This window comes from Dermacentor andersoni, chromosome 5 (genome assembly GCF_023375885.2).
Source record: "Dermacentor andersoni chromosome 5, qqDerAnde1_hic_scaffold, whole genome shotgun sequence".
NCBI lineage: Eukaryota > Metazoa > Arthropoda > Arachnida > Ixodida > Ixodidae > Dermacentor > Dermacentor andersoni.
Window position 1 is genome coordinate 137508340 of NC_092818.1, and position 25637 is coordinate 137533976.

Genomic DNA, 25637 nt, shown 5'->3' on the forward strand with positions numbered 1-25637 from the left:
CGGCAGACATTGGCATATTCCAAAGGTGGCGGTAGCAACACTGATCTTTCTTTTTCGGGGATTGTTTCTTCTTTTGTAGCTGTTTTGACTAAAAAGGAATTCGGTAAGTGGTAACTGCTCTCCGTGTAGGAAACTATATTATTCTTGTGCGTTGCTTCACTGTGAAGCTGAGCGGCGCAAGTTTATTTGCGTACCGTGCTGTTTATCCGCTGCGCCGCGACTGTATGGTGAACTTAACGACGGAAAAGGATGTCCCCTAGGTAGCACAGGGTGGGATGCGAGATGCTATTTTTTTTTCTTGTTTGTGTACTCGTGCATGTTTATCATAAGAGGCATGTTTCTGCAGTGGGCACAAACGGCACGTTTGTAGCGAAAGAGCAGAGAATAATCGTGCGGCTTCATTCACGGTCTAACCGTTCCTCGACTTTTCTTTTTTCCTCCCTTCCTTCGCAACGCTCGGCTCCCAAGGTTTCTTAAATGCCCGTCGCCGGAAACTACATATTTCGGCTATATGAATCCCTCTTCACGGGTATTGTTTGTATACTGAAGCACTTCGATGTCATGTCTGGTAAGGCGAATCTTTGAAGCAAGAACTTTGCCGTTCCTACTGAATTATTTTTCTTCTCTCCGTACAGTTCAATTGCCGCTGTAGAAGTTCACGCAACGAAGTCGCATCTGTGGAAGACAACCACACAAATGACGAGTCACTTTATCAACACCTGGTGCGTTTTTATGCTTTTGCTTTGTCGATTGTGAATCCTGAACCTACTCCTATAAAAAAAAACAAAAAAACAAGTACGCTATTTCACGCAATCGCCGGTTTCCCGTACAAATTACCTCGGTTCGAAAGCAGCTGATGTGCAAAAAAAAGCTTTGTATCGGTGAACTGTGGTTCGTGCGATTCGGTAAGGTGTTACGTGAAGTGTTTTAAAAACAGTTATAATCCTCCGTACTTCGATCGTAGCCGATTTTATAGCTTATTGAACTGTCTTGCAAGTTTTTATCGTGCGCTAGAAATGTGTGTACAGGTGTTACGAATATCGACTGCGAATAGTGCCCATTTTTGTGTGCGCACATAATGTACTAAGTACGCTTCTTTAACATTTCTTGAGTTTCCCTTCTTTCTTTGCCGCATTTATGCATGATCCAGTCACGCTTCTTTCAAAAAGCCTGTAGACACTTTCACTGCACTGTTACGTTCATTGCAATTGGCTAATTGTTGAGCGCTTAACATTCCCGCTTGTATACACATGGTGTTCAATTCATCATATGAGGAAGAGAGCCTGCATTTAAATGCGCTTTGCCAAATGATTAGGTTTCTGACGATTTGATAGCTGATTCTGTGATTGCTCATCCATGTGCCATGAAGCTGCATTTTTTTTTTCTTGGCACCTTTCCAGCAGGCTGTTTTCATTGGAAATGCTTAGCATGGTTTTATGCAATCTTATTGACTGCATAGTCTATCGATCAAACTGTATCACCTTTCAGAATGCGCGCCCTTTTTGTTTTCCAGTGCATAGTTTACACTTCATGAACGTTTAGGTGACGTCCAAGCAAAATGCAGCTTATTAGATTGTAACCTAGGTGAAGTTTGTTATGCTCACATTGCCAAAAATGAGTGAAAGTTATCTGCATTGAGGCAGTTTGAGTCGGTGCAGAGTTGATTGAAGCGTATTGTTAAGCATGTGTAGAGAGGTGCTGAATAAAAATATACTTATTAGTGTGACTGGTGTGCTAGAGTACAATGCATTACAAGTTGTCAATGCTATATTTAGCTGCTAAATGGTATTGCTGCGACTTCTGTTACTGATGAGTGCTTTTTAAGACACTATAGTGAATGTGATCGTGCAGCATTCCCATTTCCTCCTTTGTCTCTCTTCCATCTCTGGTTTGCTTCAGTGTTGCTCAAGCCCGCTGTTCTCCTTCGCCTTTAAGTTCTTGTAAGTTGCGCACTGCTCCTCCTTTTTGCCTGTTTTTGGCCTTATTTTTTTCCTTGGCTGTTTTCTACAGTTCTTGCCTGCTTGGAACAGTGTTAAGGTCTAACGGCTTCCGTCTATGCCTTGCTTGTAGCCAACTTCCTTTAAATGTCTTGCACACAAAACACGGGCTGTATTCTAAAACTAATGACTATTGGGCATCTAGATTTCACATTGCTTAAACTAGTTCATCTAGCAAATCTATAATGAAAGCAGCAGCAGGAAAACAATGGAAACAAAAGCATGAGAAGTGGGCACATTAGAGGCATTTGCAAATGCTAATTTTTCATCCAAGTGTAGGCAGTGTTCAGCAAAACTAAAGGAATGCAGTTCCAAAAAGTAGGAGCCTGATAGCTTGATGTGGGGATATTATCATTATGGCATTTTCACCATTCTAACATACAAAAGAAAATATCAATTGCATTTGTGACATCTGGTGAGACTGCCTTTTGCCAATGCGTGCTGAACTTTTAGTGCACTTTGCACCTTAATTCTGCTTATATACCAACTTGATGGCTTGTACAGCCATGTCACCTCATTACAGGTGCCACCAGCGTGAATTGAAATGCGAAAAACAAACTGATCTGAACATTTGTTATACATAATTACTGCATGGTAGTGTGATGTGCAGTCACTCTGTAGCCTGTTTATAAGCATGGTGCAGTCCTAAACATACATGTTGGGGCCTAAATTAGACCACTGTTACAAATTCAGGCAAACTTGGAAAGGCAACAGTACACTCTAGTCATTTTTTACTTGTTCACGTAAAAATTTATGCTGATAGTATGTTTGCCTATCTACTGCAGAGTCATGCAACTCGATAATAATGTCCCAAACGCATCTTGGCTGAACAAAAGCTAATAAGAGGCCGCCACAAGCAATTCGGCAGTTAATGCAGTTCTGTGCATGCCAGGCTTTGAATCCTGTCTTGCAGCACATGAAGGTTGAGTACATCAACCGTATGAGCTGCAGACATGTAGCGAGTTCAATGATTGACTGTTCTTTGCTGTAGCTGCTCATCTTGCCAAACAATATGTTAAGCAGTAGTATTGTCCTTTCAGAATAAATCCTTGGGCCACAATTTTGTAACGATGCGTTCCACTCAATCAAGGCCTCTCTTATCATCCACCATTCCCATACAGCTGGTCTTGATATTCTTGTGGCCGGGCCATCGCTCTGACCACTGATGAATTGCGAGAACGACTAGCACTGGAAAAGGCATTGCTGCAAAATCATGGCCCTGGGCACTAGTGCAATATTTCAGCAAAGCATTACTGGACCTTCTGCTGGAGGCTTAGCTTTCAACTAAAAGTCCTGCTCTTAATTTCACTTGTCAACGTTTCCCTTCTGCATAGTCACTTTGGATGAAACTATGCAGTGGCTAAACGCTGTACATCAGCCATGGTAGAAAAATTTGATGGAAAATGTATTTCAATTCAACATTTAATCTGCGTTGCTACTTTTGCTTGTTCTGCCTTGCCTCCTGGAGGCTGTGTACATCTGTGCTCACTTTTGCTAAGTGCTTTTAAGCATTTATTCTGTGATACTGCTTGAAGCACCTTAACGTTAACACTTGTGGTGTCTCAGAGTTAAAATGTCATTAAACCTGATGATAACCAAAGGAACTGGGTAGCTCATTTTTTAGTGACACAACAATTCAATGAAAATATAATTGGTTACTATTAATTGACTTCATCTAGTAGTCAATAAAATTGAGTCCTCTTTGCCATCGGGATCACATTTGATTAACTTCTTGTTCTGGTTCTATGAAATTTTGTAAATGGTAGCAATATTTTCAAGGTTCTACCTTAGATTTGTGTTGTACACCATGTGTTTCGATTTTCCGAACTCTTCAGTGCTAGGTAAGGCTGTTACAGCTGCTTCTGTTGCTTTTTAATTCACTTGGTTGTGTGCAAAGCACCGAGGAAATTGTCTACAGAGTGGAAGAATTATGTTCTGCACAGTGCATACTGTCCACCAAAAGTCACTCAGTCAGGACAATCTGTTTCTTTGCAAGTAGGCGCCCAATTGGTAGGCCACTATTGATCACGCTGCCCTTTATGCAGTTAGGATGGCATTTGCAGTAAGTGAAAGTCCGTGCAAGATAGTAAAGCACAACTTCACTAGGCACGTCGGTGACTGATGAGGCTTAACTGGCATAGGGTCAAGTAGCAGATAAAAAAAAGGAGCCATGAAGGCTGGTCGTAGTGCGAGAGCAAATAGCTGCAGTCGGCTCATGAGTAAACATGCTGCAAGCAAATTGTCTCAAACTAGTGGTCCATGGTAGACAGCAGACAACGCATGTGGGCGTTTGAATGTCCTGTTCATTATTTGCGGCATGTTAACTGTAGCAGACGGTGTAATGCCTGACAAACAACACTAGGTGCATTCTGTGGTTGCCCTTTTACCATATCAGTTGGCCATCTTTTCATTATGTAAAGCAATAGTGAATGTAATCTTGAAATTTAGCAGTTCATTTGTCAGAAGATAGTCTCAAGCTGTATTAACCGCCGAACTGAAAATGCTCAAGGAGCAAAGGCACTGTTGCATGTTTGGCCCTGAAGTCTTTTTTCAATGTTGTATCTTTAATGCGTGGTTACAAGCTAGCCCAAATTTCACTCCTTTTTACTGTGCAAGGGGCTTATTCCTGCAAGCAAACATTTTTCTTTTATATGTAAGTAGCACTGTTAATGAAAGTATGTCTTATTTTAAGTGCTATTTCTTAAACTAACTGTACATGCACTAACCAGCCCAAACTAGTGCTCTGTCAATGCAATGTGTTGGTGTGCCACGTAGACACTGAGAGTACTAGAGTAAGTTAGATAGACAAGACTTCTTTTTTTTTTTACATATTGCTAAGCTACAGCATGTCTAGAGTCCGGACAACCAATTGCAATATGATTTTTTGCATCAGAACTTTGCACTTACAAGTTTATTAGGTTAGGAAAGTCACTCAAAAGGTAATGGAACAGGAAGCTATCTAGAAAATCTCTTGGTCCGTGCTCATGTGCTCTGTGGCCTGATGTTCTCTTTCCTTGTTTTTCTACAGTCTGAGGCCTCTAATTTCTCCGAGGCAATCCCACTCATGCAGAAGGATCCGGACATGATCAAGTATGAAGCTAGTGTAGACAACTATGAACTTCTTTCTGTGATTGGTGAGTGTTGAACTGTGGAAGCCTCTTTCTCATGCATAAATGCAATGTAACTATAGACCTCAAAAATCACTTTATACATAATTTATTTGCTTCAAAAAATTTTAGTCACGTGTCACTATGCCATGTTTTGCTGCTTTTACAGTAGCTTTATTGTATACTTTCTAAAGAACAAGGGTTGGCACAAAGCTTTTGTACCTCCCGCACTCCTTATGGGTGATTAACTACCAGTCATGACTGCAGTACTGGTGAATAGAATGGTTTGATGCATTTGGCTTGACTTAGCTGTATTATACAGTCAAACCCACTTACAACGATACCCGTTTTAACAATATATCTGTTATAACAATGAGAAGCTGCTGCACCATCAACTTTTGTATGTTTTCCATAGTGAAATAACCCACATACTACAATGCCCCGATGCCGCATTATCGGCTATAACAATGAAGTCTGACAGCACCGAAAGGTAGTAAAATGCGAAATCCTTGAAAAGAAAACGAGAAATTCGAGTCGCTGCAAGATCGCCCGCTGCCCCAACAGCCGCCGCACGCCCATTTTCCAGTCTCCTCCGCGTGCCTCTCTTCCATCGCCCTTCCACCCCTCCGAACAGGAATGGGCTGCGCCCATAGCTCTATGCCGCACCACCCTCTGAAACACAAATGGACCGCGCCAACTGCGCTGCTCCCAGATATTGCTCTCTGGACCCTCATTCAGTGCAGTTCTGCAAACAGCTTTACTCATTTGCGTTTGGTTGCGTCATAATCATTCCTGGCCGCGGCTTGTTACATGTGATCGGAGCGCCCAGGAAGCAGTTAAATGAGTGAACATAATCGGCAGCCAGATGGAGGAAAGTGGTGGGAAGGGGCACTGGCCTCCCCACCATTATAGTTTTCTCACATCAGCTCTGCTATCCCCTTATTTTTATTTTTTCATGCAACCCATTTATAACAATTATCGGTTATAACAGTGGAATTTTCATGGCACTTGAATATTGTTATAAGCGGGTTCAACTGTATTGGCTTTAGCTTGGCAGTGTCACATCTAATGAATGTTTAGATTCTGAGGAACACTGAATGCAAAATGCTGTTGTGCATTTGCTGAACAAAGCTTTACATGAGCATGCACAGAATGCATAGCAATTTGTACCATGATTCCCAGCTTTTTGCTGTGCCATTTTTAATTTGCCTTCATGTGAGGCCTTCTTTTTTTTTTTTTCTGTATTGGCACTTTCGTTCTTCTTTCTCTCCTTCTTTTTTTTTTTTATGCTGGCTTCTGGTAGATATGTGCTGATGGATTGATGCCTGTATGTGGTCTCTGCTTTAGGCTGGGCTTTCTGCTCACTGGTAGATAGCATGAAGTTGGGAAGTTGTGTATTGTCGTGTAAGGACCTCTCTTTTAATCTTTAAGCAGCAATATTTACTTTTACTTTTCCTCAGGGAGAGGACTCTATAGTACTGCAGTAGTGTCCCTTGTTAAGCACATTCCATCTGGTCATCGATTGGCTGTGAAGCGAACAAACCTGGAAGCATGGAGTGGGACCTTCGAGCAAGTGCAAGTGAGTGCAGCTGCAATTATTGCTCAAAGCTTGAACTGTGTTTTCTGTTACCAAGTCTCCTGCAGTGTAGAAGAAAAGAAATTGTTCGTGATATTGGAGGCTCCTGGATTAACTTTAGCTGCCAGAGGTAGTAAAACGTGCAGTTAAACATAAGCATTTTTTTTTTACTTCATCAGGGTAAAGCTGCCATGGTGGAAAAATTAAGCTATAAATTCATTGCCGAGAGGAAGAATGGCACAGTCACTAAACCACCAGGGTATTTGTGTCACTAAAGAAATTGAAGACTCCCTTCTACCCCTTACATGTGAAGTTGCAGGTATCAGCCTGTAAAGGAGATGTGTGACAACTGCTGTATTGCTTGTCAGGCCTGAACAAGCGCTAAAGCGGCAATGTTAATTTTGCCTGCAATGACATCATCTTGGGAAGCAATATTTGTCGCTTCTCAAGACTTTGTTTCTTTGATAAAACAAGCAGAATGTGTGCAAGTGTGCTACTGAATTTTGATTTATAAGGCAGCACAAGTTAATATTGCATGCCTTTATTTTGCTTTCTTTCTTTCTTTCTTCTAGCATGAAATATTTGTGGTCCGCCAACTGAGGCACGAAAACGTTATTCCATATTTTTGCACACTAGTGAAAGGCAATGAACTATGGGCTGTGATGCCACTCTTGACATATGGTGAGTGTATAATTTTCTTTCCACAAATACTACATTTTGGCACGGAGAATGAAATGAAAAACCTTGTTTTCTTTACTGTTGTCTCTCTGCAGGGTCAGTCAGGGATATCCTAAATACTCACTTTCCTTCAGGCTTGCCAGAGCATGCAGTGTCCTTCATATTGAAGGACCTAGTAATAGCACTTCACTACATTCACACGAGAGGCTACATACACAGGTAAGCACCTCCGCTAGGCGCACCATATGATGTACTATGCACTGGTTACCAGCATCAGAAATTAAAGTGCCCTGCAGTACGGCTTCACTGCTGTTTGCTGTGTGTTGCCGTGAAACCTCGCCATAGGCCTATGTGAGCAGCAGTGAAGCAGCAATATAACATACAAAATACAGTCAACGTCCGATTTTTCGGATTGGGGCTGTGAAAACATAGAAAAATCGGGCAATCCGAAAAAATAAGTGCATTGCCTTTCACTGCCCCCAAGGGCCCAAATCACCACAGGTTGTCTGACATAGCTCTGAAAGCCTGTCAGTACATTTATTAGGCGTACTGGTGTTGTACTGTGACAGGAGATGGTGGGTGCATGCGTGTATAATTAAGGAGTACATACTGTGTCCCTTGACAATTGCCCCGTCCCGCTCTTAACATGCTTCACCATGTAACACTCCTGTATTGAGGCGAAGCTGACTTTCAGGAACCGGCATTATAGAATGTGTCATGCCTTCCAAGCTTCAAAACCATTGACGAGGACTACAAAGGTGAAGTCAGCGTCATTGCTGACAGCTACGAAGTCTTTCAATAAAGAACGTCACTGATTGACAAGAAGCTTGGTAGCGAACGTTGAAGCAGGTAGGCTTAGCGTTGCCACAGTGGCGGTTATGGCTGCCAGCGGATGTGTGTGAGAGATCACCTGTTGGAGGCGCGAGAATCAAAATGGCGCTGGTGGTGGCTTCGATAACGCAGTTTCGGACCTGCGGTCATGGCAAAGAGTCTGGAAAATCGGGACTGCGAAGGGTTTTTGCTTCGGAAATTTCAGACGTTCTGGTACAATGACTATGAGGTACGTGGCGGTGCTGCGAAAACATCCACATTATCGGAAATATGGAAAATCGGTCGTTGACTGCAAGATTGTTTTGGTATACAGTAAAACCTCAGTATGTTAAATGGGAAGCTGAAATTGCAGTAGAACCTTGTTGATACGTTCCTGTTTAGTATGATTTCCCAGTGCCAATGTTTGCAATCCAGAACACTCAAAATGACCTCATACAGTTATGCTTCTTGTTTATGAGGTAATGCTCCCCCCCCCCCCCCCCCCAAAAAAAAAAAAAAACCTTTTTCAGCATGACCGTTGAGTACGTTGTGAAACTGCGATTGTATATGTTTTTCAATTGCCAGAGCCCATGTGAACAAGAACAGGCGCGAGGCACATGTAAGCGGGAGCAGTAACTGCCCACATCAGCTTCCCCGTGGTACTTGCCCACCCATGTCACGTGGAAATGCCAGCACGCAGTCAGTTTCCCCATCTGGTATCAACAAATTTTCTCGTGGGTCGTTGCACATCACTCTTGATACACTTGCATTGTTCTGTCCGACAGCTGCGGCTGTGGTGTCGAGGAAGTGCAAGCTTTTGTCCCTAATGGAAGAGCTGAATGTACTATTAGTCGTCGATCAGAACACAGAGAAAGCACACAAGCATCACTAGTGAGCTTGGACTGTTGGCATTAACTGTCAACAGGCACGCCCTGCGTGCCATTTTGGTGGTCACAAGATCTGCTGCAGGTGCAAGGCCGACCATACAATGGCAAGTCAAGAAGGCTGGTGGTCGTTCCACATGCTAGATGTTAAAGGGACTGACAACTGGCTAGAATGTGTTGTGAGACGTTGATGGAAATGAAATGGCCATGATTTATAGTGATAGAATCCAGCACACTGTTTGTGATTGAAGTACGAATTATAATTTTAAGTTGGCAAAGACAGTTTCAAAATACCAGTATGTGGTGCAGCCTGGTGGTGAAATCTTGGTACTCCAGGTGTAGCACATGCGATTACTGTATGTAAGTCGGCTGTTATTAAGTACAGCATACTTATTGCTTAAAATTACATTTGTATATTAGGCTCTTGCATTTTATTCTATGCATATTACTAAGTAAAAAAGTCCACGCTAACCATGCATGGCAGTGCACAGGATTGCTGTTTCACGTGCGCAAATTTCTGAGCACATGCATGCTAAAATCCTAAGCACGTTAAGCTTACTCAGGTCTTCGATAGACAAAGTGCTTTGGAAATCAAAAGCCTATGCGTGGCTTCAGCAATACGCTGAACTCCGTATAACGTGTATAAGCGTCGTTTCACGTTGAAGAACTCTGCTTGGCTGAAAAAAACACCCTTGACTTGATAATGACGTAAGCTGTTCGACAGGAAACCACGAAAGCACGTGGCTGCTATTGTAGAAGTAATGTAAAACATGAATCGCTGAGACATTGGCTTGATAAACAAGATATTACTTTCTCCCAGCTACAGCCCCGCTTGTCTGCCTCCCACAAATGCATGCATATAATCACTTATCACACTCGCCAATCACTGTTTCCAGCATGCTTCCAGTCAACGACTACATCTTCACTTCAGATAAAAAAATTATGATAAAATGTGTCCCATGGCACTTTCCACATTACCACTGCATGATTCAACACTCTGACCGGTAAGCATATTATTGCACTAAAAAATAGGGTGCCAAAAAAATTGGTTTTCTGTCCTTTTAAAGGTCGCATAATCGAGCCGACACTGTCCACCTGCTGAGTGTTGGCGGTCACACTGCGTGCACTGCGGGTGCCAGTACAAAAGGCAAACACGCAAGGGCAAGCTGAGAAAGCTGCCAGCTTCGCACATACAGGTCACATGATCTGCTTACTTTTGGAAATGCAGCACAGTTGAAATGGTGAAACGAGTGGCAGCACAAAAAGTTCACTTTGGGTCAAGCATGCACATTCCCTGCTCACACAGTGCATGATACTCAACCATCAGCTTGCTGCCTAGATAGAGCAGAACCAGCTCACGAAGTTCCTGCAATCTTTAGTGCTGTACACCGGTACAAAAAGGAAAAATAGCTGTTGTCTGACTGCTCGATTCTGCTGCTTGAGCTAATTGAATAGGAAATGACATCTCGTGCAGACCTGGACAACTCCTGCCAAGGAATGCTAAAGAGAGAAACACTAAATCAATTTACAATTTGGACTGATGAAGTATTCTGTGAAATTAAATTTTTTTTAATCCCATAGTAATGTGTGGATTTATCACAAGTGAAAATGAAGGTCATGCATTTAGTTCTTTCTTGCGAATTTTGCGCCAAAAGCCCTGGTCGGCAGCGTGACATTGTTGATTTCATATGCTTTTTCCTATCTGGGCTGTTGTTGCTCAGTAAAGATCTCAAAACTTGCTAAGTTCAATGTTTGGCTCTTTTAGAATAGCATGTAGTCCACCTCTACCGATAAAAGGAAAAGTAGGCCTGTGAAGATGCTATTAAAATCCATGACATCACGGCAAGTTGCTGCAAGAATTTCAAGGCAGTGTCACCACCTATATTCATTTTTGTGTCTTTTCCAGCTTACCGAGCCTTCTTTTACAGCAAGAGTGTTTCTTTCTTCCTTTCTTTCTATTTTATTGTATAAGGGTAGTGTAGCAATATAGTTCAACTTATTTGCTCTTTAGTGACCCTTTAAAGGCACCTGTTGCTGAAAAATATTTGTTCCAAGCACATTTGAAACCTGCTGGCAGTATTGCTTTTGTGACATAGTGCTTGGCTATTACTTTCTGCAGGAGTGTCAAGGCAAGCCACTTACTTCTGTCAAGCAAGGGCAAAGTGATGCTGTCGGGTTTTCGCTACTGCTGCAGTGTCATAGAGAGCGGCCGGTGGCGTCCAAAGATACATGCCTTTCCACGGCATGCCATCCAAAACCTCAGTTGGCTAGGCCCTGAGGTCCTAGAGCAGGTAAGGGCAATTTCTTTTTCCTGACGCATGTTTGCACATGGGATGCCAACATGTCTCAAGTAAATATAGAAGCTAGTCAGGCTTATGACATGGCACACTATTAAATGGACCATGGACTGCTGTTCAGCCATTCTGCTTTTACTAAATGCGCTGCAAGCAAGCCTGTCATGCATGGCCTCCAAAATAATGGCGCACCATGTGGGGGTTCCACTCTGCGTGCGGCTAGGGCTGAAGGCGAGCTCCGGATCTAGCCCCACGTAGTCGCTTTGTGTTACTCCCCAACCCGTAGCGCGGGAATCGCGGCTACGTCGGGTTCGAACAAATAAGGCAACCAGCGACGTCAACTGTAAGAACGTTTATTGCTATCGGCAATAAAGAACACTGGCAGAGGGACATCCTCTCTGTAATAGTAATAAATAGGCTGGCCTCGTTGCCCGGGATAGTCAGGCAAACGTGCTCACTCACGGGTTGCGACAGGTACTCCAGGCCGGCAGGTTAGGGGTCCGGCGTCAGAGAGAGAGGGTCTCCCCCGGTCGCGCTGTTTTGTAACTTTTTACCTGGGCGAGGGGAATGCCCTCCTCGCCCGTCAGCTACCTGCCCGCGAGTCGCGGAGAAAGGGTGGGCGCGCGTTGCGAGAGTGAGGGAGAATCGGGAGAGGGCATAGTGCGCCTCTCCCCTGTCTATGCCGGCTCTCGATGCGACGGCGTGGGGGAAGATGGGCGCGTGTGCTCCCTACAACCACTACCCCACAGTATGTGCATCTTGGAGTGGTACAATATCTTGAACACAAGCAAAAATGTACTGAAGCTGGATTCATTCTGCTGCGCAAATTTTTTTTGCCATCCAGGGTGTGGCTAGTCAGTAGTTGAAAACAAGCTTCAATACGCCAATCAGCTGTGACTTAGAAAGTTGAAGGCATGTGCCAGCAGGCACTCAAACTACCACAACTGAGACTGAGATACATGCTATGTTTTGCCCCACATCTTTGTAACGAATGTGGAAAGCCTCAGTTGATAAGATACTGCAGCTTGGATGAAAGCTGCCCCAGGAACACCCCAATGACACTCTTACCCAGATATGGCAGACTTTTGTTAGGTCACCTTGGTTTGGGCAATGAGTTCACGGTATTTGAAGCTTAAAATTTAGTGACATGACCAAAAAGCACATGCACCAAAGGTGGATTGATCAAATAAGTCGAAGTCAACTATAGTTAGCGAAGTTCCTCGCAGGTGGTCTAATTTTAGACCAGCAATTTTTCCTCAGAGCGCACTGTACTATTTGCGCAAGTGTACTGAATAGGTTTCGTTCAAGACTTGGAAGTGGACATTGTACCTGCTTGGTGGCACCTCTTGTCCTTTTACAATGGCGCTTAGAATTGCACTGCTTGCATACGGCACAGAACCTGATGGGGTACAACTTCAAGTCTGACATCTACAGCGTGGGCGTGACTGCTCTGGAGCTGGCCAACGGCGTGGCTCCCTTTGCTGACATGGCACCCACACAAGTGCTGCTGGCCAAGATCCAGGGCTGCGTGCCAAAGCTGTCCAGCACCGGTGTCTGCGACGGGCCCACACACAAGCCCAGTTCAAGCCAAGGTATTATTTAAGTTGTTGCATCAGTGAGGGTTCTCACGAGCTCTACCATAGCCTTCTGTACGTTCGCAATGCCTACCCAGTCCCTCCGCAGTGCATTTTGTGAACGCTTCTTTTGGTTCCTGAAGACATTAATAATCTGTATTCTCGCATTCATGAGCTTCTTGCATGGTAGGATCACCATGTCACTTTGGCAGATAGATTTAAACCACTAAGAAGTCACTGATAGTGTCACCGAAAGGCTATTGGCGTCATTGCTTAGCACCAGTTAGAACAGTTACAAAAGTGCCAGTAGCCTATCTTGAACTAATTCAGCCATCTATAATGTATAACCAAAATATAATCTGCAAATTACAATGCTACCTCAAGTAAGCTGAGTTTAGATAACCTGATGTTTAGATAAACTATTACGCCTGTTTCTAACCTGTGCCTCTTATTAAGATTTAAGCAACACAGTGAAAGAGGCTATTTGATGTGCATTTACTTTTTCTCGCGGTATTTAAAAACACTTTGTAGCTGATGGAAAACTATATAGCAGACACACCAAAGCAGAAGCTACCAGCTGTTTAGTATTTTGCAGGGGTCTGTGAATATTGATAAGAAAATTTTTCACAAAATTTAGTGCGACAAATTTTATGCAAAAAAATAGTGATGCACATGCTTGGAAGTCTCCTAGCATTGCATAACAAAAATGTAGCAAGTTATCAGTAACTTCGGCACATAGAAATGAAGATACTACACAGTACGCCCTACTCTTATTAAAGGGAGCACCAAATTATTTTTCCAGCACTGATTACAGCTCGGTTCTAGTAATGAAAATCTGGAAAATATTTTTTATCATTAGAGTTTCTGTTGAATAGAATCAAGTGCTTTTTTTTTCTCAGAAACTGATCAGTTAATGACTTTTCCATTGTATACTGAGTAACAATGAGGTTCTCAGTTTAATAGTGGGTTATCGTAAGGCCAATATTTGCAACCGACAAAAGGACCACGCATCACGTCACACTCTCACCACTCTGCATGTAGCCGGCATTGACGGAAAAGACCAGGCGCCTTTTCATTGTCAGGTTTGGCATGATTTGCCACCTGTAAAAGATTCTGAAATCTGGAGGGTCATGGCAAGTTCATGTGACGCTCGCTCTCCCCTCCCTCATTCATCCACCATCTGGGCAAATGCATGCAACTGGGACATGATACTCTCGCGCTTGCCATGTATGTAAATCCAAAGCCAGTTTTGTCATCGGTTGCTCGAAGCTACAGGGAGACCGATGTGCGCCTACAAACAGCATTGAGAAAGAGAGGCTGCCATGCTGTGTGTTGCAAACATCGCGCCATCAACAACTTTGTTGCCATCCCATCCACTCGCTTTCATTTATGAGGTTGTTTGTTGGCTTTCTAAGTGTCGCGCAGCTGCTGCGAATATATCTGCATGGGTTTGGCACCAAACCAAAGCTTTAGCTACCAACACCCGATGAAGTAGCGCCGATTAGACCTAATTGCCTAGGCAGTGTGGCCATGACCAAAATTTGCCACTAGCCGGTGTGGTAATGGGCCGCAAGCCGTTGCAGAGTGCTTCCTGCTAATAGATTAGTGCGGATGGCTCATCAGCGATTGGCCCCAAGATAACACGTATGGGTTAGATTGATGGCCGTTGAAGCGGCATTAACTTTGTCACTGTGTACCCAACAGGATCTGCATGCATATCTGCAGCTAATTAGCATGATCTTCACACATGCTTTCGCACTTTACAAAATTGGTTGCCGTTTCCTCTGTTCGCATTGCATTATAATTTTGATTGGTTCTGGCTCACACGGCACCATTCTGCGAATTGCGGTGTTCTGGCATTGGCCCGATGTTGGGGAGTGCTCGCAGTGACAAATTCCAGGGCAGTGTCAGCCGGGGCAGCCCATCCATGGCACGCTCGGCACTCTTTTTGTGCCAGAAATGAAATGAAACGCACAATTGGGCGGCATCAAGCATAAGGGGCTCCATGGTGAACGCTACACACAGCACTGCACGGGTCTCTACACCAAATATGTTGAAAAATCAAATACTAGATATTCAGTTCAATTTGGTGATACTATTCGAGTCTTTGCACACCCTTAGTATTTGCGTCAAGCTGGATGACATATTCATAAGACAACTACACTAGAACAAGAACTAAGGACAAAACAAGTAAATAAAGTTTCCCTCTAGTAATCTTTTTTGAAGACTATGGATCAGATGGTCATTCATCACTTCTGCATTTTATTGTAAATGCACAATTTAAGAATGGCGTGTGTATCCCTTGTGAAGCACACAAACTGTAAAAGATCTGTACTAGCCACATACTATCCGCTCCACCTGAACACAATCTACTTATGACATGTTCCTCGAAAGTGTTTTCTTTCTTTTTCTTCCTGGAGATGAATGATTGGTAATGAAGGCAACAGCTAGAATAAGACCACCTTCAGGTTGCATTTTGTAACGATCTGTTCCATTGATTCTGTTCATTTTCTATTGTCCATAGTGCCGACCACCCAGACCTCATGATAGCAGCTGCACGAAAGTGCAGCTGGAAGGGCAATGCTGGAAGTATAGTGAAGGTAGAAGAAAAAAAAACAATTGTTACAAAATTCGGATGTTAGCACAAGTGCACCTCCGACATTAACTCCAGGATCACCATCTCAGTTTAGCAAATGACAATGGAATATTAATTTTTTCTTTTATTGTATTATGACTGGCTAGAGGACACAGATGTATGGCAGCGTTGTAATGTTTGGCTTAATTTCAGACATGTGCAAGGCTGGTGGTGAGAGCACATCAAAGGCAAACTTCTTTGGCAATGAGTTCATGTCCCTGACTAACCAGTGTCTCAAGAGGGATCCCACATTGAGGTAGGTACACTGTGCTCGTCGAGCTTGCGCACATATATATGGTGTTATTCATTGCACTTTCTTTGTCTTCCTAAATTTCCAGCCGATCATATTTTTTTTTTTCACTTGAAGGCGAGAAGTCTCTGCACACAAGTATAATCATTGCACATCGGTGCATTTATAATGTAGTACCTTGTTGAACATTGTCAATTCACAAAGTCACAAAAATCATTTGAAGACTGAAGAACTTTAGGCAAACCCCTGTATACTACCTATCAATCACATGCCAGCTGAACCACCTGTCTTGCAACAAGATTGGCAGCATTTACTTCCATGTGTAAACTTATCTCATTATTCCATGCCTTTCGTAGTCTTCTGTGCCAGATGGCAATTCGAAACTTTTCTGCCTTTGCACTCGTCAGATAACATAATGAAAAGTAGATTTGCCACCGCAATGAAAAGTAAACAGATTCCTTTATCTTGTGCAAATCATGTCCTTATTACCATCAGGCAGCAGCTAGGATGCAGCAATGAAAGATACTCGAGATAACCAGGCCAATCTTGAAATGTCTGCTTTGGAATATGCGAAGTGCACAGCTCACTGTTGCCAAAATGTGAGCAAAACAAGCGCGACATTAATGCAAACTTACGTCAGCCAATAGAAGCACTCCTTGCACACCATGTGACTGCAGTAATGAATTGCGACGCTATTTTTTTTCTTTTCATGCTTGCTCTTATTTATTTTAATCTGCAACGCTGTATTTCTCTATGCAGAAATACAGTGCTGCAGCTATCTGAATCTCCAATCTCATGTTTAGGGTGATACGAAGATGGCTGTACTCGCGCAATCAGTGGTGCAATAGCCTCTCCCAAAGCCTGATTTTCTTCCCAATTTCGAAGACAGCTCACTAAAAAAGTGCAATTTTCTTAGTCAGCAGCTGCGTATTCCTTCCAAATAGTTTACCATGAGATAAAGGACGGTTCTTGCATTGCGGGGAAAAAAATTAGAAATCTGCAATTTTTAGCAATTCGGCCATTTTATTGCCCCGTCTCCCCTCAATTTACAGATTGTATTACGTTTTTGGGTGATATGAATTTTGGGTTATAAAAATTTTTGTGCCATCCTGAAAGATTCACATCATCAAGATTCTACTGTGCTGGAGTGTCTTTCTGTCTTGACTGTTAGAAGATGTTTCCAAATGATACTATTGCACATTATTTCTGATGCTATAGGCAGGAAAGAGAATTTAGAAGTGAAATACTTCCTATCAGCATCAACTTGTTTTCACATGGTTGTGGTGTTCGTTATAAATGATGACGCAGGACCTCAGTTCAGATAATCTCTCACAGCCAGCAAGATATGAAGTGTAATGCCACCTCTTTTAGAACATCACAGGTTTAATAAGGCTTCTAACACTGGTGATTTCTGGGTCATTGTGTGCTCTAGTTTCTTATTGCCCTGGCAAGAGTAATCCTTTGCTAGACCTTTAAGGGTCAGACAGTCTGTCAGCGCATGCAAAAAACAAAACCTCTCTGGTTGCTTTACTTGGACTTCTCCCCACAAGCAATTTCGGTGCTTCGACACATAAAGTTACTTAGTATTTGTCCTTGGGAATTGCTTTACAGTGTCGGAGAATGCAACAGCATGTTTTCTTGTGGGAGAATGTTTCCAAATTTCAATATAACAAGCAACCCATAATTGTAGTGACAGTAGCATACCTAGCCACATCCTTTTTTCTGGTATCAGTGCCTCCCTGTCAAATGAAGAAGTCCTGTTTTCATTGCTGCATACTCCCACTACAAGAACATGCAATTTTTTTGTTATGGTTGCATTCACTTCTGTCTACTTTGCTTGCAATGCAAAGCAAATGCAAATTTTAAAGATGGGGCAGAAAAACATGATTATTTATGTGAATCGTGGCTTGCGACTTCCATGGTGCAGGGTTTATTGCCCCCATTTGTGAGCGTAGGTAGTTGCCTGCATTGCAGAAGGATCATTGTGTGTTTATGGTGATCTATTTTGTTCCCTCCTGTCAGGCCATCTGCACAGCAGCTTATGACCCATAGTTTCATCAAACTCTGCCGCAAGTCGCCGTCTACCTTGCCAGAAATCATCGCAACAGTTACTCCGAGACCTGGTGTTTGTAAAAGTGAGTGCTCAGATTTGTTGTCTTCAGCACACATTGTCTTGCCTTCCTCAGGCTGCTGGGATTTCTCTGCCATGTTGCTCTATTAACCAAATTTGTATAGGATGGACAAGGTCAACTTTAAAGGGAACCTGAACCACCCATGAGGCTTGGTGAAAAAACACAGTCCTCAGATAGCACACGCTGCTGTGAACATTTCAGCCAAATTTTGCAGTCGTGTGCGGCACATGAATCTCGCAAGCGGAAAGCAAAGTCACCTTTTTCTTAAACGCTCTTTTCAACAGAAGTCTCCTCCTTGCTCTTTTCTGGATGGCTTATTTCGTAATATAGAACATTCCCATACGCAGCTGCTATTGGTCAATACCTGACATCAATCAAGAAGGGTGTTTGGACCAGTGCGCTTCTTCCTACTGTTACTGTGTATTTTTATTGACTCAGTTTATTATAATAAACAGGATGACCTAAGGGAAAATCTGCTTCTGAATTTCAATAATATTTACATACTTCCGGTAGGAGGAAACTATCACCTGCTCACCCTCGGCTGCAGCCGCCATGGGATGCTGCAACGAGCCTGCTCACTGAGCGCACTGCGGCTCGCTGAGACAACTGCATTTGACGTGTCATAGGTGCCAAAATTGCAAGTAGTGGAGTCTCTGTGAACATCCAAAATCAAAAATTAACTGCACGGCACTGTAATGTTCAGTAGGTGGAGGGTTGTGGGTACTCCCCGCTCCGTTGTAGCTTTCGCAGTGCATAGCATTGAAGAAAAATCAAAAGTACCGCCAAGGGGATCGAAGGTGACCTTTGATTGCCAATAACTTCGCTTCTGCTGAACGCATCGAAGTACCGTATTTACTCATATGTAAAGAGACCGCGACTATAATGCAGGGTAGACTTTCCAGTCACACAAAATAAAAAGAAATAAAAGCTGCAAATGTAATGCAAGATGAACGGGGGAAAAAATTTTACTCTTATTCAAGGAATCATGATTTGGAAATTCAGTGGAACCTCGGTTACACGTACCCTGGTTTTACGACGACCCGGGTTTTATGACGGATTAGCGCAGTTCCAGTGAAGTCCCCATAGAAGCAATGCATTAAAAACGGCGGTTATGCGACGCAATTTTACGCCTGACCCGCGTTATACGACGACCCTCGTGAAGCTCGGGATGGAATGGCAGACGAAAGAAAAGTGCTGCGGGTCTCTTTCCTCGCTCCGTCTCTCCGCATGCGGAGTGCTTGACACCGCTCGACCGGTTCGCTCCGACCCTGCCTCGTCTCATTGTCTGTTTCTCTCTCCCCCACCAGCAGCCGCCCGCAACGCTCGCTGTGCTGAAATAGCGCCTTTTCTTCTCCACATTCACTGTCTCCCTCTCGGCGGCGTCACCTCTCGTCGCTTTGGGGAAGCGTTTCTCTCCTTCCAGTTTCCCAGCAGCAGATCGCCGACAAGGTAGCGCGGAGAGGCCTAGGTTTATCACACGTGTTCTTCGTCGTAATCCTAGTGACCAGCGTTCAGGGGAGGTTTTGAGTTGAGTGGAGCAACGCAATGCACGATGTCCCGAAAGCGGACAGTTTCGTCGCTCGGCGATAAGCTGAATATTATCGAGGAAGCGGAAAAGCGGCATGGAGCCACGAAAGCCAGCATTGCCCGGAACCTTAAGATACCCGAATCTTCGCTTAAGGCGATCCAGGCAAACAAAGCAGTGATATTGCAGAATGCCAACAAGTTCGGGCTCAAGCGGAAAGCAGCAAAAGAAGGACAGCATGAGAAGTTAGAAAAAGTTCTCGTCAAGTGGCTGCATTAAGCACGACGCTCTGCGATCAACGTTGACGGCGCCATTCTTCGGGCTCAAGCGGAAAGCGGCAAAAGGACAGCATGAGAAGTTAGAAAAAGTTCTCGTCGAGTGGCTGCATTAAGCACGACGCTCTGCGATCAACGTTGACGGCGCCATTCTTCGGGCTCAAGCGGAAAGCGGCAAAAGAAGGACAGCGTGAGAAGTTAGAAAAAGTTCTCGTCAAGTGGCTGCATCAAGCATGAAGCTCTGCGGTCAACGTTGACGGCGCCATTCCAAAAGAAAAAGCGGACCTTGTGGCATTGCGTTTGGGCATCGACGAGTTTCAGGCGTCGACGACTTTCGGGCGTCGACGACTTTCAGGCATCGAACGGGTGGCTGGATCGCCTTTAAAAAATGAAACAGGATTGTGTGCAGCTGCTCCTGCGGAAAAAGCACTTCCGTGGACATTTCGACAGTGAACTAGTGGATGGAGTTGCTGCCGGAGATGATTGCTGCATACAAGCCCTGCGACGTTTTCAAACGCCGATAAGAGCGGTATTTTTTAGCATATGCAGCCCGAGCAAACCCTTGCGTTTAAGGGCGACAGCTGTCATGGTGGCAAGCATAGTAAAGAGCGTGTGACGGCACTATTCTGTGCTAACGGGGATGGTTTCGAGAGGCTGCCTATGCGCGTTGTTGGAAAGTTTGCAAAGCCACGGTGCTTTAAGAACTTGACACTGCCGTGCAGCTACAACTTCAACAAAAAGGTGTGGATGACGTCTTCGCTCTTCAGCAATTTTTTGCAACAACTGGCGAGGAAAATATTGCTTTTCGTGGACAACGCACCGTGCCACTCACCCGATGCGTCCAGCTTGAGGAACATAAAGGCTGTTTTTTCTTCCACCCAACTGCACAAGCCGGCTGCAGCCACTGGATGCTGGCATCATTAAGTGCATCAAGCAAGGGTACCAGAAGTGGTTAGTGCATCATCGGCTGGCGGCTGTGGAGTGCAGCGAGTCGGAAAAAGAGATCACTGTGCTCGACGCCATGCATTTTATTGCCAATTCGTGGAATGCAGTGTCGCGAAGCACAATCGCTAACTCGTTCAAGCGCTGTGGCTTTAAGCGAGAGACTGCCTCCTCTGCTGGGGACGCAACAACCTCAATGCCGCTCGAGGCCGTTGCAGGCTTCGATGGCGATTCCGAGGGTTTAACCCTTTCGCTGTCACGGACGTACCGGTACGTCATCGTGCTTCCCCCCCACAGTGTCACTGACGTACCGGTACGTTCTCTATCGCGCGTTCAAAATTTCGCGCCTGAGCGCAAAGCTGGCGCTCCCGGACTTGGCCACGCCATCTGTTGACTCTTCCTACAAGTTCGTATTTTCGCCCCGACCTGTGTTAGTACACGTATTGAAGAGTACGGTGCGACTGCCACGCCCCCTTCTCTTTTTGCCAAGTGGCGCGGTGGCTCCGCGTTTGCTGGATCATGCGCCGCGCGCGTGTGGTTATAGGTTCAAGGGTTGTTCTGCCATCTCCGCCGGTTTGAAGGTTTTTATTTTTCTTCTGTTGGTGTGTCTGCTACGGCACGTCAAGTTCATGCGCACGCGCCGCCGTTGCCTCTCCAAAAAGGGTGACTCGATTGCTGCTTTCGCTCTCTCGCCGCACCTTCGCTTTCGACTTGCAGCAGTAAACGTAAAGCCCTTCGAAGTTTGTTTTAGCCTTTTTCCATCTCTCTCTTGATCACACAACGTCCCATTTATCTCCGTTGTGCGGGCGACTGAAAGCGCATCCTCCCTGCGCGCGGTTACTTTCGGATAGCTGAGCGGCGCGTGACCTTCGTCTGCTCATTGGAGCGGTGGCTCTTACGATTCAGAATACGAGCCGAGCTCGGATTTGGACTCGGACAGCGTCTAACGCGACGAAGAGATGAGTTCCGCATCGTCAGATTCGGATGTTGAACGGATGTTATAGTCAGGCTGATGATGATGATGATGTTTACTAATAACAGCTGCAGAACATTGAAATGTGCATATTGCATTGACTATGTTATTTGTATACCAATCATAATCAAAAATAAATTGCTATGTTCATTCCCTGTTATGCTCGTTCCCTGAAACCAAGCCACACTGGGGGTGCGTCACGGCCAGAAAGGTCCGACAGCGAAAGGGTTAAACCTCACCACGACCTTCGCCGAGTACGTGGAGGCCGACGACAACATCACGATCTGTGGCAAGGTGTTGCTGGATGACGCCATTGAGGAGGCTTTGCCTAGTGCCGACACCGCTGCAACATTGAACGAGGACAACGACGACGCCACATATGCCGTGCCTGTGCCTACCACGTTCACTGAGGCGCTACGGCACATAGACGGCATCCGGAACTTCATCTGTTCATGCGATGCCGCAGAGGCCCTCCTTTTGGACATTGCCCAACTCGAGCGAAAGTTGTTGGTTCACTGAGCAAACAAGGTCCAAAAGAAACAGACTTTTTTTACAGTTTGCACCGGCTGGCGGGAATCGCGGCAGTGGGCAGTGGAGTGCCGTAAAGGTTCGTTTGAATAAAGCATGATTGGTACCTGTACTGCAGCATTAATTCTTATCGCATCTACTTTTTTTGGTAATTTGGGTTTTCAAGCCTTGCAGAGTATGTTAGTAGTTTACATTGAAGTTTCTCGTAAATCCGTCGTGCGAAATGGGTAGTATTTTTATAAGCATAACTTATGTTTGGATTTTACGTCGCCCGCATTTTACAACGCTTTTTCGCGATCCCGAGAAAATCGTACAATCTGGGTTCCACTTTACTGTCATCATCGTCGTCCGAGGAGGAAGCAAAGCTTTCCTTCGGTGGCATTCTTGGGCGATCACTTTCGAAGACAGATTCACTTCGCAAAATTTCACATGACTCGGCACCGAATGTGTCCCTGGCAAATGTTTTTAGCACTGTGCCAAGCTCACTATCTTCTTGCAGTGCCAAGAGTGCTGTCAGCCATTCAAGGGGTTTAGTGCATGGAGCCAAGTCTCACAAAAGTGCAACTATCTTTTCACGTGATCAACTGAGAATCGAGTACTAGTCTTCTGTACCGTAAAGCTCGTTTGAGATTGAGCACTTCTTAAAAGACCGCACAACCATTTCATTCGGGTGCAGTACCAGGTCACTACAAGGTCCACAGAGCTCTTCCGACCGGCCTCGCATTTAGAGGGGGCCTCCCGCTGGCCCCATCATCCGTGAATTGTTGACTCATTGAGGTCTAGCCACCAAGCTGCAGCGAAGTTTCCCAGCTCCTCGACCATCAAAATTGCTCGTCTCTCAAAGTGTCTGTCATACCAAACACTCTGATTCACCATAATGTTGCAAATGAAAAGATTCAAAGCGTGAAAGGTTTTAAGAGTACTGCAGCACCGTAACTGTAACACCAGTTACGGTTACAGAGAAAATGGTGCCGATTTGAAAATAGAGATCTAACGGGACAGGCTGCCAATGTAAAAGCCGCAGCATTTAGAATATTTGTTTTATAATTATCAATGTTGCAGTTATTTGAGCGCAACACGAATGTAAGCGGAGGAGAAGAGCACCACCTTCGTGTTAGGTCGTCTCCAGAGGCACGCAGTACGTTTGTCTTCAACAGCTGCAAAGTCAAATAGATGCACCATAACGCACTGCTCAATCAGCTGTAATGCATCCACAGCTTGCATGTGGAGGGTTAGGCTTCAAGAGGCACACAAATCTCAACCACCAACGTGCACATGCATGTGGCTTTCCTCCGTCTAAAAAACAAAAAAGATTGTAACCCATAACCTATTTAGTAATGCCATCTGAACATACAAGTGATTTTATACAATGACCACCATGTTCCCATATATGATATGGAGTTATTGGACATCGAAATTATAGGGCATATGTTTTTTTTTTTTTTTTTTTTTTTTTTCTGTAGAGCAGATTACAGTAAATTTTCTGTCTATCAGAATGTGTTAGCAAGAATACTTAGGTGACTGCAAACTGGTCCATGTGTAATACAACATAAAACAGCAGATCTGAAGTAGGACACAGAAGAAAGAACACCTTGGGACAAGCGTTTAATCTACGGTACATGTTTCTTTTTGTATCCTTGTATAAGCTGCACTGTTTCACGTTATATTGAGCATTTTAACCCTTTCAGTGCCATGCTCAAGTTAAGCCATGCAACAATTTCCACTCACTCCCTGCTTTTCCTGGGTTAATTTGCAATCATGAATCCCCTCTGCAATGATCATAATGTCTGTACAGTTGATTAAATTAAAATTTTATGCCAGCTTTTAATTGTCTCCAACAGATGGCGTGAGAAATCTTACGAGTTATTGTCGATTGGATGCTGTGCATCTATCGAAATTCAGGCATGGTGGACTGACATAAGAAGCCCGTGCGGTTTTCGAGTGATACCCAAGTTCAAGAACTTGTACATTCCAACTTGCAAGATGACATTCATAAAAATGAAATGCATTAATTTTTTTCTACTTATTAATATATACTAATCACTATCAATGAAATAGTTGGTTGTCATTAATTTTTGTTTGGCTATTATATGGTAAAAAAACTTAAGATGTTCAATGACCTATGACCAGTAATTATGATTTAAATTTGGTCTTCTAACATGTTACTTAAGCAACTTGATTCACCTTGGAAAAATGACCAGCACTCAGAGCTAATTAGTAGCTAACCTAGTACCAAAGATAGTTTTTTTATATCATCACAGTTGCCCTTCTCACGTGGTATCTAGAGTCAAATTATATTCATGCAAATATGATGATAAAGAAAAATTGTGCACAGCAAGGATTGCATTGTTTGTTCAGAGCCACATTGTAAAGGAATGCCATTTAAGTAATGAATGGTCGCACATTCTTCACCATTCATGCCATTGTGAAACACAGGTGTGTTCTCTGGGTGTCCCAAGGATAATTTTTTTTTTTTTTTTTTTTTTTCATGCATGGCAAGTCTTATTTCACCCTTGCTTGAATTTCCCTGCGCAGGTATTGATATGGAGGGCCTCGAAGCATCGTTGCCTGAAGCTGAAGCTGCCAACTGTGAAAAGTTTGTGTGGACATTCTAGTCTTTGTGCGTGATTGCATGTTTTGGCAAGAGATGCCACAAGGAACTTTCTTTTTGTTAACTGCTGTCATGTGTGTGCGAGGCTGCTCATCTTTATAAATGTGTACCACTACAAGAGGCAAGCTGTGTGTAAATATACCTCATTGTTTAGAAAGGAGAGAAAGAGTATAAAACTGAAAGTAGCGGCATGTACTTTTTTTTCTTATGTAAGCATGTTTCGACGAGGTAGAGTTTGTAGCAGATATGTTTGGGCATAATGCCATGGAGAGATTTATCAAGTCTACTTGGTCAGCTCATGGCTTTCCGTTCATAGAAGCCAGTTGTTGAAGTTTCTTGCCGATGGATCTTCCTAACCCACACAAGGTGTTCTGGTTGATTAAGGAATCCTAATTTATTTAGCTTTGCACTTCACCATGATGGAATTGTGGAGAGGCAGCGTTGTGTGCGGACATTTCAGAGCTCAGTGTTTCATATGTGAATGAGTGTTGAAAAAATGGTCACATGATTGTTCAAGGGAGTGTCAATGTGCCTTAATGCCCTCACTGTCCAGAGCATCGCAACACTTGTAAAAAAGAAAGGAAGAAAACAAAAAGCTTGTTACAATAAAACATTCATCTAGTGTGACGGTGCTTTCTTGTCTTTCAATTTGTGGCTAGTTTTTGTGGCCTGCTTCACCCCTGCTAGCAATAGCGACATCAGGGGAAAAAAAAAGCTTGGTGCAGGCTTCCGCCTACCTCAAAGTATGAAAGCGTGTGAGGTGTATGGTTAGAGATAGGTTATAAGGGTAAGGCATACCTCATTGACAAGACTATGGCATTCTACTGCCGAGCACAAAGTCTCGGA

General features: G+C 44.0%; 1 protein-coding gene across 3 annotated transcripts; it reads left to right on the forward strand.

Annotated features, from left to right (window-relative positions):
- On the forward strand, window positions 1-25418 carry Stlk (Ste20-like kinase). 3 transcript variants are annotated; one of them, XM_050178672.3, is made up of 12 exons: window positions 1-103; window positions 469-568; window positions 636-722; window positions 5026-5131; window positions 6565-6683; window positions 7253-7361; window positions 7454-7577; window positions 11172-11343; window positions 12743-12938; window positions 15709-15811; window positions 17828-17940; window positions 24716-25418. In XM_050178672.3, the coding sequence occupies exons 2-12, from the start codon at window positions 557-559 to the stop codon at window positions 24793-24795; spliced, it is 1221 nt and encodes a 406-aa protein (XP_050034629.1). In that variant the 5' UTR covers window positions 1-103; window positions 469-556; the 3' UTR covers window positions 24796-25418. The 3 variants fall into 3 exon arrangements, with proteins under 3 accessions (XP_050034629.1, XP_050034630.1, XP_050034632.1); XM_050178673.3 differs by lacking the exon at window positions 1-103 and adding an exon at window positions 134-270; XM_050178675.2 differs by lacking the exons at window positions 1-103; window positions 469-568 and adding an exon at window positions 1900-1940 and having other exon boundaries at window positions 634-722.
- The last annotated feature ends 219 nt before the right edge of the window (window positions 25419-25637 follow it).